The sequence below is a fragment of the Molothrus ater genome, chromosome 14, assembly GCF_012460135.2.
Source record: "Molothrus ater isolate BHLD 08-10-18 breed brown headed cowbird chromosome 14, BPBGC_Mater_1.1, whole genome shotgun sequence".
Classification (NCBI taxonomy): Eukaryota; Metazoa; Chordata; class Aves; order Passeriformes; family Icteridae; genus Molothrus; species Molothrus ater.
The window spans coordinates 1894144-1914720 of NC_050491.2; the positions used below are offsets into that span (position 1 = coordinate 1894144).

The window sequence follows — 20577 nt, forward strand, 5'->3', positions numbered from 1 at the left end:
AATTGTGAATCTTGGCCCAAGTTCATTTTTAGACAAAATTCATTCAGATTCATTTTGGATCCTAAAAGATGGAGCAAAGCAGGGCAGAAATCTTTTTTAAAAGTATATTTCAAAAAGTGACTGCATTTCCTGAGACAGCAGAGCCCATGGATAAAGATGCAATAATTGCATTCAACCAATTTTAAATCTGGTCAAGTTTTATGAGTTATTGTGACACTAATAAAATTTGAGAAGCCAAATTAATAGAAGAAAATGCAAAAAAATACTTCACTTAAAATAAAGATCTCAGCATCTTTCATGTGGGTCTCAATTCCTGAAGGGCTGATCCCTTCCATACTAAGCAGAATTTAGTAGGTAATCAGTACTTAACAATAATCTGGATACTTATTTCCCCAATATGATTTCCAATTGCATGCACAAGACTTCTGTCTGCAAAGGGAAATTTTTTAGAGCACACAAGTGATTTGGGAAGTTATACCCTCATTGTCTAAAGCAGTTTAGGAATTTAGGATGCCTGTCCTCAGTAATTTCCATCAAGGTATCCCCTGAAATCTCTCTGTCACTGTTGCAAAAAAGACTTAGGAGCATTAAGTCATTTAGGCACTACATTCTTGGGTTTGTTCTTTAATTATAACAAATAGTACTATTAGAGTATCAAAATGTTGGTTGATGTGAAATTACTTGTATATAAAGAGCATTAAAATAAATTACTTTTTTCATAACCATTTTGCAATGTGTATCAACTGCTGCAGCAAGTGAACCTGCAGATTTTCATGATTAGTCTGTTCTTGAATTGCAAAATCAAATTTCAAAGAAGAGTGATGGTAAAACAGTTTAGAGAAATTAGAGGAGTGTGGCAAGAGCAGGATGGTTCAGGGAGCCAGCAGCTTTCACTACTTAGGAACTGGATTCATCATTTCGTTTGCAAGAAGGACAGTGCTAAGCAAAGGTAGAGTTCAATGAAATGGAGAAGGTGCACTGTAAAATTGTGAAATTCCCACTCATTCCTGTCACAGTGGTGTTCCATTTGCTGCCAACAGCACAGGTAACACGGGAGAGGAAAAAGCTGCAACTCAAAGTTCAGCAACAGAAAGTCTCAACTGATTTCTACATGGTAGGAAAAGAGGAACATGACAAAGAGCACACAGGAACAAAAGGGATTTCCCATCCTCATCAATGAGCATTGCAAGCAAACTGCTCTCCCAAAAAAGAGCCATCGGATCTACCCAAAAGAGGAACCCACTGGAAATACACAGCACAGCCATTGTGCTGGCAGAGGGAAATGTCAGAGATCTTATTCACTTCTACACAGATGTGTAACTTAACAGAGACTGGAAAAGCTTCAATAGGAAAAGCATCCTCACACTGGCCAATTAAATGGAATTGTGCTTGCAGACTAGAGAGAAAACAATAGAAAAAAACAGATTTAGACTTTCAAAAGGTAAGAATACAGAGGGAAACTTTGTATTTTGCACTGATATACTATAAGTTAAGACCTAGTTCTAGCTCAGTGATCAGAAGCCTGGCCCCAGGGTTCTGCAGAATCAAGTCCACAGCTACCTATTTTAATCCCATTTTCATGACACAGCTTAATTTCACATTAACATTTCTAAAAGGAAAAAAGTACTTCAAGGAAGAACTTGAAGAAATGTTTCTGAACACAGCATCTTTCTCTTTAAAATTATTTAAACATCATTCAAAGAGAGTGGGATCTGGCAGAACGACCTGGTTTATCTTGTTTACATGTAGAAGAGTTATTGAGGAAGATAAGTGACCACTTTGAAGATCTGCTTCATTTCTGCTCCAGTTTGCTGAAAGCATGCTTGCTATAGGTTGCTATGTGTTTCCAATCAGAAGTTGTTAAGTACACAAAATAAGGCTGGATTTTATTTGCAGAAGCACATGTTCAAAGGTTAAAATTTATTGCTCCAAAAGCAGTATCTATAAACCAGGGCAATACCTTAGAGATTATTAACCTTCTAGTTATGCCAGTGGCTGTTTTAAGTAGTTAGGGTTTTTGTAAGAATTCTCAGCAACCTCTCCAGTTAAGCATTTCCAATGGGCTCTAATCCTTTAAACAGTTGCCCACCAAATCCCAAAGGAGGTGATTTTTCTCTAAGAAGCTTGTGCAGTGCTGTTAACTTGCTGTACTCTGTCCAAATAAAAATAAGAGAGACAGAAAACTGTAGACAAATCAGCTGAAATTATTTGGGTGCATTTACTGTGAGTTATGAAATACTGGTGCCATCCTCAGGCTAATACTCACTTTCTTCCTGACTTTGGGTATATCAGATAACTCATCACTTTTATCACATCTGAAAACTCAGGACACTAAAGCAGAGTACTCTGAAGATTGATTGGTTGTTAGGGAAGTGCCTTGAAGAAGAAAAGCATACCTTAGGCTACATCACAGGAATATCTAAGCCCTTAATCCTAATTGTGATTAAAAGAACTATCAAGGAATATCCAATTTTCAGAGGAATTCACTAAACTTTAAACCCTGTTTCCCTGTTAGAACTGTGATCTAGATGGTACAAAAATATCAAGCAAACAAATCTTCTAGCAATTAAGCAAAATATACAATTCAGAATTATATTTCTAAAACAAAATCTTCAATTCCCGCTTAGGGATTATGCAATCATTAAGGGACAATGAGAGAGCATCAAGTATGTGTCACCTTCTACCCAAGGAGGAGTTTCAAAAATACATTAATTGTGGATGTTCCCATAAAAATGAAAAAGCAGATTTCTCTTTTAGCTCCTGTGTTTGGTTTGCTGGGGCGGTCCAGGGGCACTGAAATGACACATCCCTGAAAATGACTCACAGTCACATTTCAGATGGCACTGGATGTTAGTTGGACACAATATTGTGCAAAACTCACCAGCTAAAGAAATATGCACAGGTTTTATGATGAAAGTGTTTGCCAGCTGTTTTCATACACAAAGCACACAAATTCTTTGAATTCTCTAAAAAAAAACCCTGTTAGTAAATGTCTGCCAATAAATGGAGAGGATTCATTCAGATACACCTCTTGGTTAACCAAGGTTCAACAGAGTCCCTCTGAGGCAGCAGAGACCCTCCATGGACAGTAACCCCAGAGTTAAACTGTGGGGCAGAAATGCCAGGCTGGCAGCACCAGAAAGCTGCAGCTGGCAGGCAAACAGGGAAGGCAATCGATTGCTTTGTTACCTCCTGCAGGAAAGCCAACACCAAATAATGGCTGCAGGATTCACAGGGAGCACCCAGCAGTGCCACCCAGCCACACCTGGGCAGGAGGGATCAGCTCAGCGCCCTGCACTGCGGGGGAAGGAACCAAATCAATGGCAACCGAAGAGCTGCTGTTCATTTTCATGCTTCTGCTAAAGAATTGATTTAGCCTGGGGTTCACACACAGGCTCTGTAACTCCTGCTGAATTCAAGCTGCTTGTGGAGCAGTAAGGAATGCTCTCATTTCTGTCAGTATTGATTTGGAAGCAGAAGTTCAATCATTACAATTTCAGAATAGTTAGACCCTCCTTTAGCTTCAGACCATTCTTTCCTGACAGAACTGATGCAGGTTATCCATTAAATATATTAATAAAACACATTTTTACATTTAGAAATTAAAGATAAGTCATTAGCAGCAGTTAGAAAAACAGAAATGGGGTAGAGAGAAGGGTAAATACAATCAGCCCTCTACCAGCCACTTTTCATCATTTTTTCAAAAGGATTTGTTGACAACCAAAACTTCAGAGCATGAAATTAAACCAAATACCATTGAGGAAGGCTTCACAGACAGCTGGCATCTTTATTTCTTCTGTTGCTCTCTTGTGGAGAGCAGATCCCCAGTAGGGATCAGAGACACAGGGCAGAACTGAAATTGTGCTATATCCCTTCTTCCTTTTCCCCAGAAAATTCAGCTCAGCAAGTGAGAACAGCTCAGTCAGCACTGCTCATTGAGCTCTCTGAGCTGTGCCACATCTGCCATGTGCACGTGCTTGCATTTCAAGCCCTGAAAATGAGACCTAAGTAGGGTTCTGTATATTAAAAAAGCCCAATTTAAAAGGGCAAATAAAAATTTCAGAAGCTTTGTGTTTGTTGAATCTTCAGTAAAAGCAAAAGCCACCTCTTTAGCTGTATTTTAAGATTTTAAACCCATCTGCCTTCCTTCATCACTAGTTGGGTTTTTTCCCCAACAGAACTGCCCTTAGCTGACAGCAAACCGTGTCCTGACTGACCTTTCCTCAAGATCCCTACTGCTGCCTAAGAATTGTAGGAGGAATGAATGTGCATGCAAACCCAGCTTGAATACAGGGTCAGTAACACCTCCAAAAAACTGCATTAGAACAATCAGCAATACAGAGTTCCCTAACAAAGTCCTGAGCGTGAAATTCCAAGCATTCAGCTCTAAAACCATGAGCTAGGAGCATTCCTGAGCCTGCAGTGGTACTGGAGTGGTCATGTGGAGGCAAGAAAACAAACCTGAGCCACAAAGGGGCACATTCAGCTCACCTGCTTTTTGATTCTCCAAAACAAGAGACATTTCACATCATTTTCACACTCCAAAGACAGATTATTGTCTTCTTATCTCCATATAAAAGGAAGAGTAATTTTATGAGTAAGGGTTCCTAATAAAAACTATCAGAGTTGTAAACACCTTTAATGTAAGTTATCGTTCTACAGGCAAGTTTTAAAGTAACAGTAGTCCTGAAATTGCAGTTTTAATAGCTGTCATTAAAACACTTAATTGCACATTTGTGATTATGTTATTATTACTGGGGTGGAATTGCTCTCTAGAACAGCTCTTATACAATAGTGCACCATCTCCACTGCCTGTACAAACAGCCCTATAGAGTTCCAGTGGTGAGTACCACACTTGTAATTATTGATAGTTTTTCATCAACCACTTGTTAGAAAACTAGAAAATTTTCTTCCCCAAAGATCTCAAAGTACATTTGATATAACACACATAAAACTTCACTTTAACAACCACTGAGACAACTCCCATGGCCACTGGTTTAGTAGATAAATTACACCTGGCATTTGAATGGGTGAATTAAAGAAACAACCTTGGAGTTCAGTTCTCCTGGCAATCCATCTCTCTGAATTCTGCCAAGGAGCACAGCACTGCTGCTGCTGGTGCCACACAGATCTGTTCTGTTTCTGCAGAAAACACTGCAAATACAAGACTGCACATGGCTGAGCTCTGTGGATGTCCAGTCCACTGCCTCAGAACTGTTTTCACTTCCCCACCACCTCAGTGTCCAGAGAGGGGCCATGTTCCAGCAGCACTTCACACAGGCAGCACAGCACACCCTTACTGCAGCCACTGCCCTCCCACACACAGTCCAAGGCAATGGCAGTTCACTTTTCCCTCTCTTTTTTGTACTCCCTGAATGCCCACCAGAAACATCCCTGGAAGTGCAGCCTAAGTTACTGCACTGAAGGAAGGCTCAGTGGTTCTGTGCTCTGAAGCTGCTGACATGCTGAGCAGGAAGGAGCTGAGCATGGCCAAGAAGTGATCCTTGGAAGGCAGACTTGGATTAACAGTCAATTAGCCCTCAGAAAACAGAGAGCTACCCCAAAATTTTGGTGGCCTCAAACTACAAGACAACATGCAAAGGTACAGCTCCTTTTTAATATCTCCACCCCTGTTCTGTTACACAGAATAGGAGATATCAGACCCAGGGAGCAGATCATTTGAACATTGCTATTTTAGTTATCTTATTCTCACACTGGTGTTAAAAATCTGCAGTCCTCCTCAGCAATCTTATCCTGCTATGTAAATCTTTTTAAACAAAATGCCTTATTCAAAGCTTACTATTGTTAGCTGATATCAAATCAGTGTAGCAAATTGCCATTGGAGTATCTTGATCTAATTATCTTCTGGAAAGAATCGAAATAGAACTGAAGAAAATTCAGATAATGGAACAGGCAAAACAAGAAAGGGAAAGGAGGAGCATAAACAAAAGATAAAAGAAGAACAGAGAATAAAGGATAACGCTCTGAGATACAAAAAATATGATTAAGTGATACTGAAATTCTGGGGGTATGTGCAGAGACATCCCAAAAAACCCCAGGGATTTAAAATGTTCCCATCACCTACTGCAGCATAGGAGATTACATCACTCACAGGGATGTGAAAATGGTGTGTTTGGGGAAGTCAGACAACAGGGCTGAGCTGAAATCTCTGAGCAGCCAATGCTCGTGGATACCCTTGATGCCATGGAGCCAATGGAGCTGAAACCTTCCCCTCCTATGGATCTGCCTATGACTGACAGCCCTGCACAGCACTCAGCGATACAGGGGAATTTAACTGGGGGACAATGCTCACAAACAGGATAAATATTCCAAGGGTACAGGAAACACAGCTTCTTTAATTTGGATAACATTCAGTACTAAAAACTCTGAGGGCTCTCAACAATTGTGTTACAATTCTGTGTCTTTCAAGATAAAGGGAATAAGAGCATCTTTCCATTTATTTTTAGTGTTGATTTTTACAAGGGTACATCAACTACAGAAGATCTTATTTTTTCCATGCACTATCCCATGCAACTTGCCTCAACATTCTGAGGATCCCAACGTTTAATGTAGAATTCTGTGAATATACCAAAATTAATTACAAAGATTTTGCTACACTTCTCAGTACAAATTCTTTCCCCAAAAAGCCCAGTCCTAAAGAGAAGAGGAATATCTTTCCTGTCTGTAAGTACACACTTAGAATCCTTTAGTGCTGGAATTAGAAGGGATGTGTGAATATGAGCAGTGTCAAAATACAAAGGATACTGAATGAAAACCCACACCTCTGTAAAGGGAAACAACTCATTGTAATTTGCACCTCTTTTGCAAGCATAGCCCCTACAAATAGCTCATTGCAAAGAAACCCATCCAAAATAAAAATACAGCGAATTCACTCCACAAACTGCAGCTACACTACCCAGAGAGGCAATTCTGAAGTCCTAGGGTGTGGCTTAGTTCTCCTGTTAATAACAAGCTGTTGGTAACAGGATATAAAGCCACTTTCAGAATAATTTTTCTCAGAGAGACACGAACGTTGACCCGGGGAGCATCCTTGTGTCACAGAGCAGCATCAGGGCACTTCTGATTCACAAACTTAACAAGCCAGATGTCTCTCCCTGCTGATTTCCCCGGGCCAAGCTGCCAAGGGAAGCAGACTATAGCCAGCAGCCTCAGAGGAAGGAACCAGCCTCCTTTCAGGCAGATAAAGGTTGGCTTGAAACAGAAGCCAACAATATTCCTGGGCCTAATCAAAGACTTTTTTTCACTACTTTTTACAGTCATTTTCTTTGTACTTCTGGCACCATCTTTGTTAGGAAGATTTATTGTCTGCTTTTTAAAATTTATCAGTTTGCAACGGCCACCAGATGAAGGGATCTCTTAAATCACTCTGGATGGGGAGAGTGTGAACATGTGTCTTACAGTCAGAGCTTTAAAGTCTCCCGTTCTGGAAAACCTCTTACAAACATCAACAATGTGAGGAGCATTTTTGAGACGCTTATACTCCAGACATGCTGTTTACAAGGTGCTCTCTCTATATTTTGAAGTTATTGAATTACAGTTATTCAAATTGACTGTATCCATTAAAGACTAAAAAGGAGATTTTTTTTTAATTATATGAGAAATTAAGAGAGTAACAGATTTATCTGTTGATTGATAATATCTGACAAAATAAAGGTTTCAGACAAGAAGAATATTAAACATTGTTATAATAGTTACCACTCTAATTTCTTTTTAAAAGGCCGATTTACTTAACTATTTAAGTTACAAATCCAAGCAACTGTTGCATCATCTTACAGGACTGGGATCACTGTTGAATATCAGGGCAGGATAATAGGATAGATAAAAGTTCTCTGAAAGAGAAAGCACCAGAACCAGCAGCAAGGTGGGGTTGGTCAGCCCTTCATTTGAATGTAAATGTAATTATGAGGCAGGCAGTTGGGCTGACGTCAGACAAGATCTTGGTAAACCATTACCACCAGCACCTGGTAACACAGTTGATAATAAAAGAGGATGAAGTAGAAGATTGCAAGCAGAGTGGCATTATTAGAGAAAACCAAACACAAATATTTTTGAGCAGTAAAAGAAGACACTGAGGACCAAGATGTTGTGACGCCGTGTTTACAGCTGGGACAGCCATGTACGTGAGCTCGCTCTTGGAGAAGGAGCCCAGCATGTACCCAGGACCTGGCAGGGCCAACAACAGCCTGCCCGTGCAGAACTTCGTGTCTGCCCCGTCCTACTCCGACTACATGGGATACCACCCCGTGGCAGCCCTGGACAGCCACGGGCAGCCGGCGCCCGCCTGGGGCTCCCACTACGGCCCCCAGCGCGAGGACTGGAGCGCCTACGGCCCAGGCCCTTCCAGCGCCGCGCCCGCTGCCCACATCAATGGCTCGTCCCCTGGCCAGGGCTCCTACGGCTCTGCTGACTACAGCTCCCTGCACCCCGCTGCTGCTGCTGCGCCCTTACCTCCTGTAGATACAATTCATGCCCAGCAAATCTCTCCCAACAGCCAAAGGCACAGCTCTTATGAGTGGATGAGGAAAACCGTGCAAACCAACGCTGCTGGTGAGTGCAAATTCAACTTCCAACCTCAGAAAGCATCTTCTGCTATCACTGAACTTAGAAATAATTAACTTTACTTGAAGCACATAGGTTGGTGGGTCATTTATGACATTTATTTAGCCCACTGCTGTTTAATGCAGTTTTAACTAAATTTGTGCTAGTTTCACTTCCTCCCATAAAGTCTTTCTGTGGTTGCTGTAGTGGAATGGCTGATGTGGTCTCAGCTCCAGGGATCCCTGTTGGAACACCCTGGAAAGCATTTTGTGTGATAAACATGATAATCATAGAGGTGTTATGGAGCAATGCAGCAATATTTAACAGTTACAGACAGAAATACTACACAGTTATTTTGTGCTGCAGGGAAGATATCAATATAGAATCAGGTTGATCTTTTTAAACCTTTTAGACTTCTCAATAATTATAAAGAAAACCACGTGCTCTGATCTAACTGCAGTGATTATGCAATTTTCTGCAATTTTCCCTGTGTCTCACATTTTTCTGCCTAGATTTATCAGGTGAGCACAAATATTCCTAAAGAAGCAATCTGACTCAACACCAGCATAGACTATTTTGTTTGCAGATCACATAATTCCTTGGTTAAGCTTCCTTTTAATTTAATTTCACATCAGCTTTACTTTCCTTACGTGCCATAATTTTTCAGCTTCCACATTTACACAATTAAAAATCTCTTTTCTGCAAGTGGCACTCACTGATGTGCCTGTTCTTGCCTCCAGATGAACCCTTCCATGTGTATTCCCAAGGTGGAAACTGGGTGTAGCAAGGTTTGCTGAATCTGTGCTTCAGGTTAAAAGTAATAAGTGTGTGTTGGGGAGCATCAAAGAAATGCTCAAAAAAAAGCAGAGTAATTACAATTGGAGCAATCTTCGAAAACGCAGAAAATCTGCACTGCTGCTGGAGACAGAATCCTCCTTCAAATGGTTATTACTCAGGAGCAAAATTAGCCTGCTAATTGTTTCTTAATTATAAAGCAGACACACATTGTTTTGCCTCTGTTACTAAATATAAAATGCCTGGTGAACATTAGGATATCACAATGCTCTCCTGCCACTTGGAGCCTCTACAAAGGCCTTCAAAGCCAGGCAGATTCAGTCTGCTGTCCCCCCTTCTGTATACTCATGTAAATCCCAGGAACTTCATTAACATCATTGGAGATTGCCAGGTGTAGAAGTGATGCAAGACTTGAGTGTAGATCAAATTCAGCTGAGACTACTGAACCTCAATGAGGCAGCCCTGGCTGTGCCATGTTGGCACTGAATTTTCAATGTGTGGCATTCTTAAAGAATAACATTCTTAAACATCTTAAAAATCTAAATCCTTGCTTTACACTTATTGAACAGTCTTGGAAGACCCTGAAAGGTTTCTCATGCACCAAAGTTATAAAATATATTTGCAATTCAGAGACACTGGTTTGGGCCTAAATTCATCTCCAGTCTCAAAAGTGCTTCTTACACAGGATTTAGACACATTCTGAAATACTTTATGAACCATCAGGACAGGTGGAACAGAGCCCATCAATAGCTGCATGTCCTGAGGCTGTGCATTCCTAAAACCCAATCCTTTGAAGTGTTAAAAACAGCTGAGGACTTCACAGAAGTGAGCTCAAGACATCAACCCACCTTAAAAAAAGATATGGCAGGAGTGAAGCACAAATGTGGTAATTGTGCAAAACAAGAAAAGTACCAAAGAGATTTAACTTTTGGTGTAAAAAAAAAAAAAAAAACTGCAAATTTTAATCCTGTCACAGAAAAAAATTGTGATAAATGGAAGAGAATTCAAATCAATTACAAGGCTAAAATTATGCATGTAACTGCTTTGTACCACCTTATCAGTGTTTTCTCTAGAAGAAAACTGTCTTGATGCCATTATAACCCCTCTTTGAAACACACTTGCTGTTTTTCCTTATTGCCATAATGTTACTTGGGTTATCAAAGTAGCTACTGGTTCCTCTCCTTCAATGTTATCACTGCTTAATAAAGTTCATTGCTTTAAAATCCCAGAATGACAGCCCTAAACTCTACAAATACATTTCTATGCATAAACATGTGTATGTCCTTAACTCCACCAGTGTGTACACACATCAGTGTATGTGAGTAGCATGGAGGAACAGAAACCACAGCACATCTCATTAGATGAGAGAGCCTCTTGAAATACTGTCCTAAAGACAGTGGGAATTATTTTGAGTGAGGAGATGTCAGTGGGAATTTTTCCTCCCTGTTTAGACTCTATTAAATACACTACATTCTGCTTCAATATTCTTATTTCACATTTGATACCAAAAATATTCAATTGCAGGTAAAGTGAAATGAAAATTTACCTGATCAAGTCAATCTTCAGGATAAAACAAGATCAAAGACAGAAGTATTCTGTCCTTTTAACAGATAAAATGTGATTTGAAATGAAACTGGCTAAAGGACCATAACTGTATGTTCAGAACTAACCTTTGTTTTACTTCAAACACACAAACATTGCAAATATACAAGGCAATAAGACATTTTTAAAGAAACAGAAGCGGGCTTGGTAAAGAGACATTCCCAGTCAGGCCCTCCAAGTGAGGAAAAGAACATCTGAGGAATTCCTGATAGTCTGATCCTGCTTTTACTGAAAATCCATGATAAAATCTGCCATCCACTTCAGTAATGCTGGAGCAGAACTTCCAATTATTCTCTAAACTCTGTGTAATCAACGGGGTAAGATGTGAATTTTCTGAGAGCAAGAGAAACTTCAAAGTGTAAAACTTACTGAAAAGGTATCTAAAGGCCTAGAAAAAGGGTTTAAAACTTCATATGAAACTTCATCTGGGAGTGACCCTTCTCAGAAAGAGAAGGGACTTTAACAGGACTAAACAGAAGATCAACATGATTTTCATATGTTACAAGCTCAGCCACGGGATTTTTTGCAAACCATAGCCAAGACATTTTATGTCTTTGTTCAAACAAGCTGTGATGTACAAGTAATTCAGATTACAGAACAGCAGAAACATGGCCAGAAAGCAAGACAGAATAGCAGGAAAAAAGGCCAGGCCCCTGCTTGAATGCTAATTTATTTTTCTTTGTAAATTAGTTGTGACATCTATTTTCCACTGGCCTACATTGTCTGAGGTTTTGAGGCCTATCTGTCATATTGAGGCAACAGACCCTTTTAACACTTCTCTTTGCTTTGATATGCAGCCTCGTCTCTTCCTTCTCCCTCTTTTCTTCAGGAGTTATATTGCCGGAAAGGGTGATGATTTTCACAGCAAATAAAGAGGCCTTCTCCCAGCTTTATTGTCTTCAGAAGAAATACTCTGTGAATTTTATGACCAAGGGGAATGGGGAAAACTACTCCTTTTCTCCACCCCCTCAAATCATGGTTATATTTGCTGATTATAGTGAGGCCGGAATAACCTTGTTGAATTTTAACTTGTTTTCAAAGATTCCCTCTAAGCCCTCAGTTTACAAGGAACCTGAATATCTATACTATTGTTAGCATTAGAACTATCACTGAGGGCAAATATTTCAAAGCCAACGATTTGTACCATGAAAAAAGTAAACTTAGTTGAATGACTTAGTCCTGCAAATTTAGGCAGGAAAATCGTCTGTGCTGGAAGTTGCAGTGGCAGAGGATTTGGGAAAATATCCCTAATTATGCTTATTTCAGCTATGTCTACTTCAGATAAAAATATCCCAGTCTGTCCTCGGTGTCGGTCCAAAAGTAAAGAGAACTGAAGAAAAAAATATTCCTTCATCTATTTCTGTCCCTTTTTCTTCTGCTGAGATGAAAGCGTCTGACATTTGTTTAGGGCTTGTAAATTCCAAACCAATTGGCTTGTGTTTCTGAATGTGAAAGGGGTTCTTGATAAGATCTCCTTGTCGCTCCTTTGTGTGGCGTGTGCTTCATCTTAACACCTCAATGGATTTTAGGGAACCACTTTAAAGGAGTCTTTGTCCTACAGTTTGTCCCAGAAAACTCACATCAAAAAAAACTGGGAAGATCAGAAGAAAAAAGGAAAACTATCTAGTTGGTTGTTGAAAGTGCAAAGGAGAACAAATAAGTTGAAAACTGATCTCTCTGGATTATTATTACATGAAGAATTGCTTAAAAATGATATTAAATGATAGATACATTCTAACATTTAGTAATGCTTCTCTTAACAGTATTTATCTGATATATCTAAGAATATTTCTTTTATACATTAGAGAGAGGATGATCCTGTAATCCTTTTACAAGATTTTATTGCCTCATCTTACAAATTGTCAAGTACCTCCAACTCTAAAGGGAAGCCCAGCACAGAGAACCCTCAGGAATATCCTACAGGCACTCAGCACCTTGCAAGACTGGACCTTTTTGAGAAAGTACATTCAATTATTATTGAACTTCTAAATTTATCCTATGGCCACAAGAAAACAAAAACATCTCAACATTTCTAGTAGGACATACCTTTGTGCTACAGAAGCAATCTTTGGAAACTCAGATAAAGAAATAGGCCACGGTACAACTGCACAAATTGGGACTGAAGCTCAGTCTTGAAATCCTGGGTATTTATGCTCTCATAGACACAGAAGTCACTTCACTGAGCACTGAAATGAAACCCCTTTGAGATTAATATAGCCAGCACCAATTATGTACTGCTGTGAATTATTTAAAATGCTTCAGGGTGTTTATCACTTAAGAGCTTCACATTTAAATATATCTTTAGAGAGAAGGGAAATAATGAGGGAAAGACAGTTATGGTAACCAACAATCTGCTACTTCACCCTGCACCTCTATTCCTGCTCTGTACCACAGCAAACAATCCCATACAAGTATCCTGTATTTCATTAATGTCTGGGAAATGCCTGAGATGTTTACAAGCTGCTCTGAAAAATCCAACTCAATATATGAATAATCTTTCTTTTCTAACCAGGTAAAACAAGAACAAAAGAAAAGTACCGGGTTGTTTACACAGATCACCAGAGACTGGAACTAGAGAAGGAATTTCACTGCAACAGATACATCACAATCAGGAGGAAGTCAGAACTCGCAGCAAACCTGGGACTCTCCGAAAGACAGGTACAGAGAGCACCCCTGAGGTGTGCCCACAGTGCCCAGGCACTGCCAGGGGACAGGGACAGGGACAGAGAGCACCCCTGAGGTGTGCCCACATTGCCCAGGCACTGCCAGGGGACAGGGACAGAGAGCACCCCTGAGGTGTGCCCACAGTGCCCAGGCACTGCCAGGGGACAGAGAGCACCCCTGAGGTGTGCCCACAGTGCCCAGGCACTGCCAGGGGACAGAGACAGGGACAGAGAGCACCCCTGAGGTGTGCCCACAGTGCCCAGGCACTGCCAGGGGACAGAGACAGGGACAGAGAGCACCCCTCATGTGTGCCCACAGTGCCCAGGCACTGCCAGGGGACAGGGACAGAGAGCACCCCTGAGGTGTGCCCACAGTGCCCAGGCACTGCCAGGGGACAGGGACAGAGAGCACCCCTGAGGTGTGCCCACAGTGCCCAGGCACTGCCAGGGGACACAGCAGCAGCCACCTCCTGCCTCTCTGCATACACACAGAATCCACTACACAGCCCCAGAGTTATTAACAGACTCATTTGACAGAACCCTCCAGTTAGATGGAACTCAACATTAGGAGTTAACTCATACTTTAAAATGCAGTTATTCTTACTTTCTAGCTTGATGCCAGCTGGAATTGAAACAGTTCAGCTTAACAGGTCTTAGCTATGGTCCCAAGAGTTACAACATTCATAAATTTATTTCTTCTTGAAATCACACCAAGTAATGGCCAGCAAAAAATCCAAAGCATTTGATGTATTTCAGCTGGAAGAAAGGAAAGTTAAAACTCAATCCAATGAGATACCTATGGGGTTTTTTGCTACAAATATATTGCCACAAGTTCCACAGGCCACATTCTTCCTCTGTCAGGTTTCAGCATGTTTAGGGAGGTTTTACAGCCTTGGATTTTCAACTCAGGATTCTCTTTTTGCCACTTGTGTGTAGCCAAGACCATCCATCCAGGGAATGTTCAAGGCCATACTTGGATTGCTGCTCCCTTGGAGAGCACTCTGCCTTCACTCCTGTCTAGTACACATTGAATGTCTGTTGTGGATAAAGGATGAGCAGGGCACAGGAGCCATGTTAGCCATGTTCATACACACACTAGAGGAACTCAGGATGAGAATTCCCTAAAACCCCTGTGTTGGAGAGCATTTCTCTCAAGCACAGCTCTGCAGTGTGTGGAAACAATAACTGCTGGATCCAAGCCTCCAGAATTTCAATGGTGCTGCTACAGCTGGAGGAGAAGGGCAGATCTGGTGCTACTGAATTAGTCACCTCATTTAAAAACCAGATTATTGCCCCGAGGTAAATATTAACTAGAGATCTTTCTTCTTAGAATTTTACAAGCTTTTGTTCTTTCTAAATATACACATTCAGGTCTCTTAAAATGTTCCTCTTTCAGTGGCCTGCTCTGATTCTGCACTCAGTCTGTGGAAGAGCAGGGAGTAGAGAGGGGCCAATGGAGGCTGGAAATGTAGGAATGCAGAGACAATCAGTGGTGTTTTAGGATCAAGCACTGGGATTTTACAAACATGTTTTAGTGCAGTGATGCTCAGTCCCAGACCCAAATAGTACAGAGTGCACTGCACAGACTGTGAGTGCTCCCAGGCAGGAACAACAAAACCCAAGTTTATCATGGATGGACTGAGTTTGTCACACAGTAGGATAGAGCTGCACTGGAACATTTTCAGAGAACTGCAATTATGAGAGATTTGCAACCTTCACCTTAGTGCTCTGCAAGTTTTAGAACACAGGCATGCCTGGAGTCACCAGTGAGCCTGCAGACAACCAGCAGTTTCCTTTTACAGAGCTGCTGCTCCTAATGTCACCCCTTTTTCACCTGTCAAGTTCCTTCTAGTAGAATATAGACAAAATACATAACTGAGCAGCATTTCCACAGGACAGACAAAGCTAAATGCTTCTTCATGCCACTACCAGCAAGGTAGTAAAAAAATAAACAGAAATCACTGAGATTTTTAATACAAAGCAAGGGTACAACTTTCTATATTGTAGGGTATTGAACACACCTTAAAAGCTGTAACAAATACTGTGAATTAAGAACACAGTTGGCAAGCAGGAAAACACAAACACAAGTTCCTCCTCATTCACACTTTCACATAAGGAAAGAGAATAGAGATACTTAAAGTAGATTTTAAACAGATAAGTTTTTCACCTGCACATTGAGCCTGGGAAATTGACTGTCTAAGTAATGTTGATATATCTATTTATACACATAACAGTACATATGTATCTGTAAAATGCATGTTTAAATATATATTCCAGTCATAAAAACAGTCAAAACTTTTAAATATATAAGAATATATACACTCACAAAAATCACTCACAACATCAATGAAGAAAAAGAGCCCTCACTACTTGGCTTTGAATTAATCTGTAACATAGATAATAAAGAAATCTTCACAATTAATCCATAATTGCATCTCCTAAATTATGACAGTGGCAAAGCTGAAATGATGAACTGTAGCCTGAGTGTCAATGAGTTCATGGATTTCTGTGTTCCTAAATAGAACACAATGTGTTCACTTTGCACCAAAGGCCCAAGAAAAAAAAGAAATCAAGAAAGAAAAAATCAATTTTCCATTGGTTATTATGCCAAAAATTATTACAGAATAATGCAAAACCTTTTCACTGCACAATTTAGGTATCTTGGTTGGTGGAGGGTTTCTTGGTTTGGTTTTAGCTTTTGGGACTTTTTTCCTCATGGCTTTTTGTTTGTTTGCTTTGGGTTTTGGGTTTTTTAAATAGTGTTTTTGAACCTACCTACATTTCCATTGCTATGATTACTGCAAAAGGTTGAGCAGCACTTTGAATTAATCAGGTATCATTTATAATGCCCCAGGTGAAAATCTGGTTCCAGAATCGCCGAGCAAAAGAGAGAAAAATGATCAAGAAGAAAATCTCACAGTTTGATGGCAGCGGGGGCTCAGCTCAGAGTGACTCTGGTTCACTCAGTCCAAATGAACTGTCAAATTCTCTGTTCCCACCACCACATGGAATAAATGGATTACAGCCTAATGACATTCATCAAGTCATAGTTTCAGAATGAACAGAGGGAAAAAACCAAAACAGGAAGAAAAGGAAAAGCAAGAATGGATTTCTCCACCACCGCCACCCCTCACCTTGGCAACTCAACTTCCCAAGGGACCATTTTCATTTATCTGCCCTCAGAGTGCTGATTTCTAAGCAGGAAATCTGAGCCTATAACCAAAATGTTTTAATTATTGCAAAAATCTCAGGGACTTTGTGCTGCTAAGATTCATCTCTCGGTGTCTTTGCTAGCAGTAATTTGCTTCAGACACTGACACACAGAATGATACAGCTGAAGATTCAGTCCAGGTAGTTCTAGTCTGATCATCCATATACACAGAAACAAAGAGAACTGATGATAAAATAGAGTCCTATTGCAGAAGATATAACCATCTGGGTGTGATGGGTTTGTTCCATTTATATCATTAGAGGAAACCGTAGATGTTAATAAATATTTACACTTAAATGGATGGAAAAGGATGTTATTTTTTGAAAACAGCAAAACCATTTAAAACACTTTTAAATGCTCAAGGAACATCATAATGTTGCTATATCCACATACTGCATTTAATTAAATAACACAGATCATCTCTGTCCTATGGAATTGTAGTCAAGCAATAGTTACAGATACAGAATATACCAAACCTGCCAAGATTTGTTCCACTGTAAGAAATGCAGCAATTTCTCCTATACATTAGGAAATGCCAGAAAATTTGGAAGTATTACCTCAATCTTCTAGGATTGCACATATTATTGCTCAAAAATGCAAGCACAAATGGAATGGAAACAGAACTGTTACTAGAAGCAAACCACCAAAAAGCAAATAAAGAATTTGCTTGATGTCTTTAAACATTGGAAGCGAAATAGGAACAGTCTCAGGCCACTGATTTTATCCCTGACACTTATTTGGGGCTGAAGAGAACAACTCTCCCAAAGTAGCTAAGAGGGTATTTTGAAGCTGTCACAAAAGAAATGTTCACTTCATGGGCACTCCTGAAAGAGCACAAATTAAGGACATGATCACAGTGGGGCTTGCTTTAATTACTGCTCCATGTTGGCAGGTGAGAAGGTAGCAATGGTATCTGAGACACAAGTGATGAGTCTGGCAAAAGCAGAAAGGAAACCCAAAGCACTAAAAAAATCCCCAAGCCCTTCTGTAGTACTGTTCTTTGGAATTGCTTAAGATGACCTTTTTGCTAGTATAGAAGTAAACAGCTCTATTGGGAAGATTTAATATTCCTGCAAATGTCAAGGGGAGCAAAGGTAATAAAAAGGGAAAAAAGCAGAGCACAAACAGAAAACAGCATTATGAAAATCATGCATCACATATTTCAGCAACATCAAACTCTTGCTGTCAGAAACAGCAGAATAAATTCTGCTTTTCTTTGTGTCACTGAGCATCGATAATGCACTGAACACCATGGACAGAACTTATCAAGGCTCTCAGCATCTGGATTCAAAACACTAGATAGCAAATTTGAGGATATGCCTCATGATTCTTCCTTTATTTTAAAACAACTCTGTTGGAGTAACTCCAGGAAAGCAGTTCTGTTGGAAGTTACAAGAATAACACTCACCAGAACTAAATTCTGAATTTTCTCTTTGTAGACATAAATGTCTCAAACTAAACTAGGAAGAAATCCTGTAACATAGATTAAGACCTTACTGTAAACATTTTGTGGGTGGTTCCCCAATATATTTTCTAGTCATCTCCTATCATATGGTTCAAAGAAATGGGTGTATTCTAATGCAAACAAACTGTAAACAGAAAATCTTGTGTACATAAATAGTTATAAAACTCAGCCCGATGAGAAATTGAGCCTACATCTGCATGGCTTTAACTCAGGATCTCCTAAATCTGCTCACTGATGTTCCAGTGGGATCACAGGGACATTACAGGAGCAAGAGCACATTGTGGGACATGCACACACACAGCTGGTTCTGTTCACATCCACAGAAATGCAATGTGACACACACACAAGCCTTTTTTCTATGTTCTTCAGTGAAATAAATCCGGATTTTTTTCCTTGGGAGAGGAAGTTTCCCCTGTTCCATCAGTCCCTCTACCTGGGTTGCCCTTCTATACATGAAGGATGTAGAGGATAAAATAATCTCTCAGGAAACTCAGACTTGAGATATACAAGAAAAAAGGGAAATGAACCTTTACCTCGAATCAGCAGACAGGCCATTTCTATGGAAACCAGGAGAGGGCTTTGTGAGGCTTAGCAGTGGCACAGAAATAGAGAGAAAGAAAACTTCTAGTTTTCAGAGTTTTTTCTCTGATCAATTTTTATATCAACAAGGAGGAATGGCAAGTACAGCTATAACACACAACACACCATTCATTAGATTTGTGTGTTAGAAATGCATTGCTTCAGATTTCCCTCCTCATTTATGATAGAATTGAAATAAAACACAGATATTTACCAGGTTCACATTCAATATATTCAAATCATCACCCTGCAGGCTCTAACCAAGCTCCAGGCAGTCAGGAAACACCACCCTGCCCTGACAAACTGCCCAGAGGAGCCACTGAAGGCACTGACTGCACTCAGAACAAGCCCAGCTGCTAAAGGCATCACTCCAATGGAGCCCATTTTAGATGGTTTTGGAGTTGAATGGGATACAAAGCACCTCCTCTGGCATGTTTAATATCAGTCTTGTCAATAAAAACTGTTTCTCATGATCTTAATCCTGAATTTTATCCATCAGATGTGTTTTAAATGTATCCCAAGCATATCTTAATAAATATTATGGGGAAAATCTCTTTCATCTACTAGAAAATTATCTCTAAGCCTACAGAGTGGATCAGATTATCTTCTCTGACTACAGTTAAGTCAAGAAGTCATTCCCCTTATCTGTTGCTATGCATAACTACCCCCAATATGGATCATAATGTCCCTTTCAGCCTAAGTGCAGTGGCACAGCTGTTTCTCAAAAGAATCTAAGGAAAAAATGATTAAATTCTTTTATTAATGAGGATATTTTTTAGTAAACTCCATCAGAGAGTGATTAACAGCAGTCAGAGTATCAGCTCAGGAGGTTGAGAAGCCAGTGTCCTGGTTTAGGGCAAATTTTGGAGCAAACTTTTGAATTGGGTTTTTTTTTTTAGAAAGCAAATCTAAGTAGTTCTTCTAATTAGTTTGGGAAAAGATTTCTTTGGAGAAAAGTGGAAAAACCCTATTTATTTAACAGGTAAAGTATTTACTAGCATAAAAAACGAACAACACAAACCAACCAAACTTCTTGCTGTTTTGAAGACATGACAAATATGGAAAGTCTTTTTTGTGAGGTGTAGTTCAGCTCACTCAGTCTGTTATGAGTCCCTGTGCTGCTGGAATGCAATGTCTTGGGCCCTGTGGGCTACAGGGGTCAGCTTTTGGCGTTTTTCTGGGTTTTTAGTCTAGAGCAGGTTTGAACAGTTCTAAGAAGAAGAAAAACTACAGTTTGGGGAACTTCTCTGCCTTAGCTAGCAAAAAAAGCTCACTAAAAAGCAAAGGAGAGCTCTCTCCTGCTGTCTGCTGCAGCCAACACAGCCTGGGAGAAGCATGCTGGGGAAAAGTGCAGCTTCTTCTTTCTCCCTTGGCTCTCTGAACTAGTTTTAGAGGTGCAGAACTTAATATCCAGCATGAACAGACAGCTGGGGATAAAAGTATCATAAAGTCACCTCAGGACAGCCAGAGAGAGGGGAAAATGGCAAGCAGCTCAAAGAAAATCCTTACCCTGCCTCTTGCAGGCTTTAGAGACTTTATCAGAGTGCAGCTATGCCATGAGCCAGCAAACATCATCCCAAACCAAAAGATAAATTGAGCACTTCATGCTGGCTCACTTGAAAGGGCCAGGCTGGCAGGAGCCCACGGGAACACGAGATCAGGATGTGCCCCTGGATGGAGGCACCACAGACAAAGTCCTTGCA

The 20577-nt window shown here is 40.2% G+C and overlaps 1 protein-coding gene across 1 annotated transcript; it reads left to right on the forward strand.

The window, feature by feature from the left end:
* The first annotated feature begins 8135 nt into the window (after positions 1-8135).
* Positions 8136-16680, forward strand: CDX4 (caudal type homeobox 4). The gene is made up of 3 exons (XM_036402291.1): positions 8136-8568; positions 13469-13614; positions 16474-16680. Exons 1-3 carry the CDS (start codon positions 8136-8138, stop codon positions 16678-16680), a joined length of 786 nt encoding a protein of 261 aa, XP_036258184.1.
* Positions 16681-20577: the final 3897 nt, after the last annotated feature.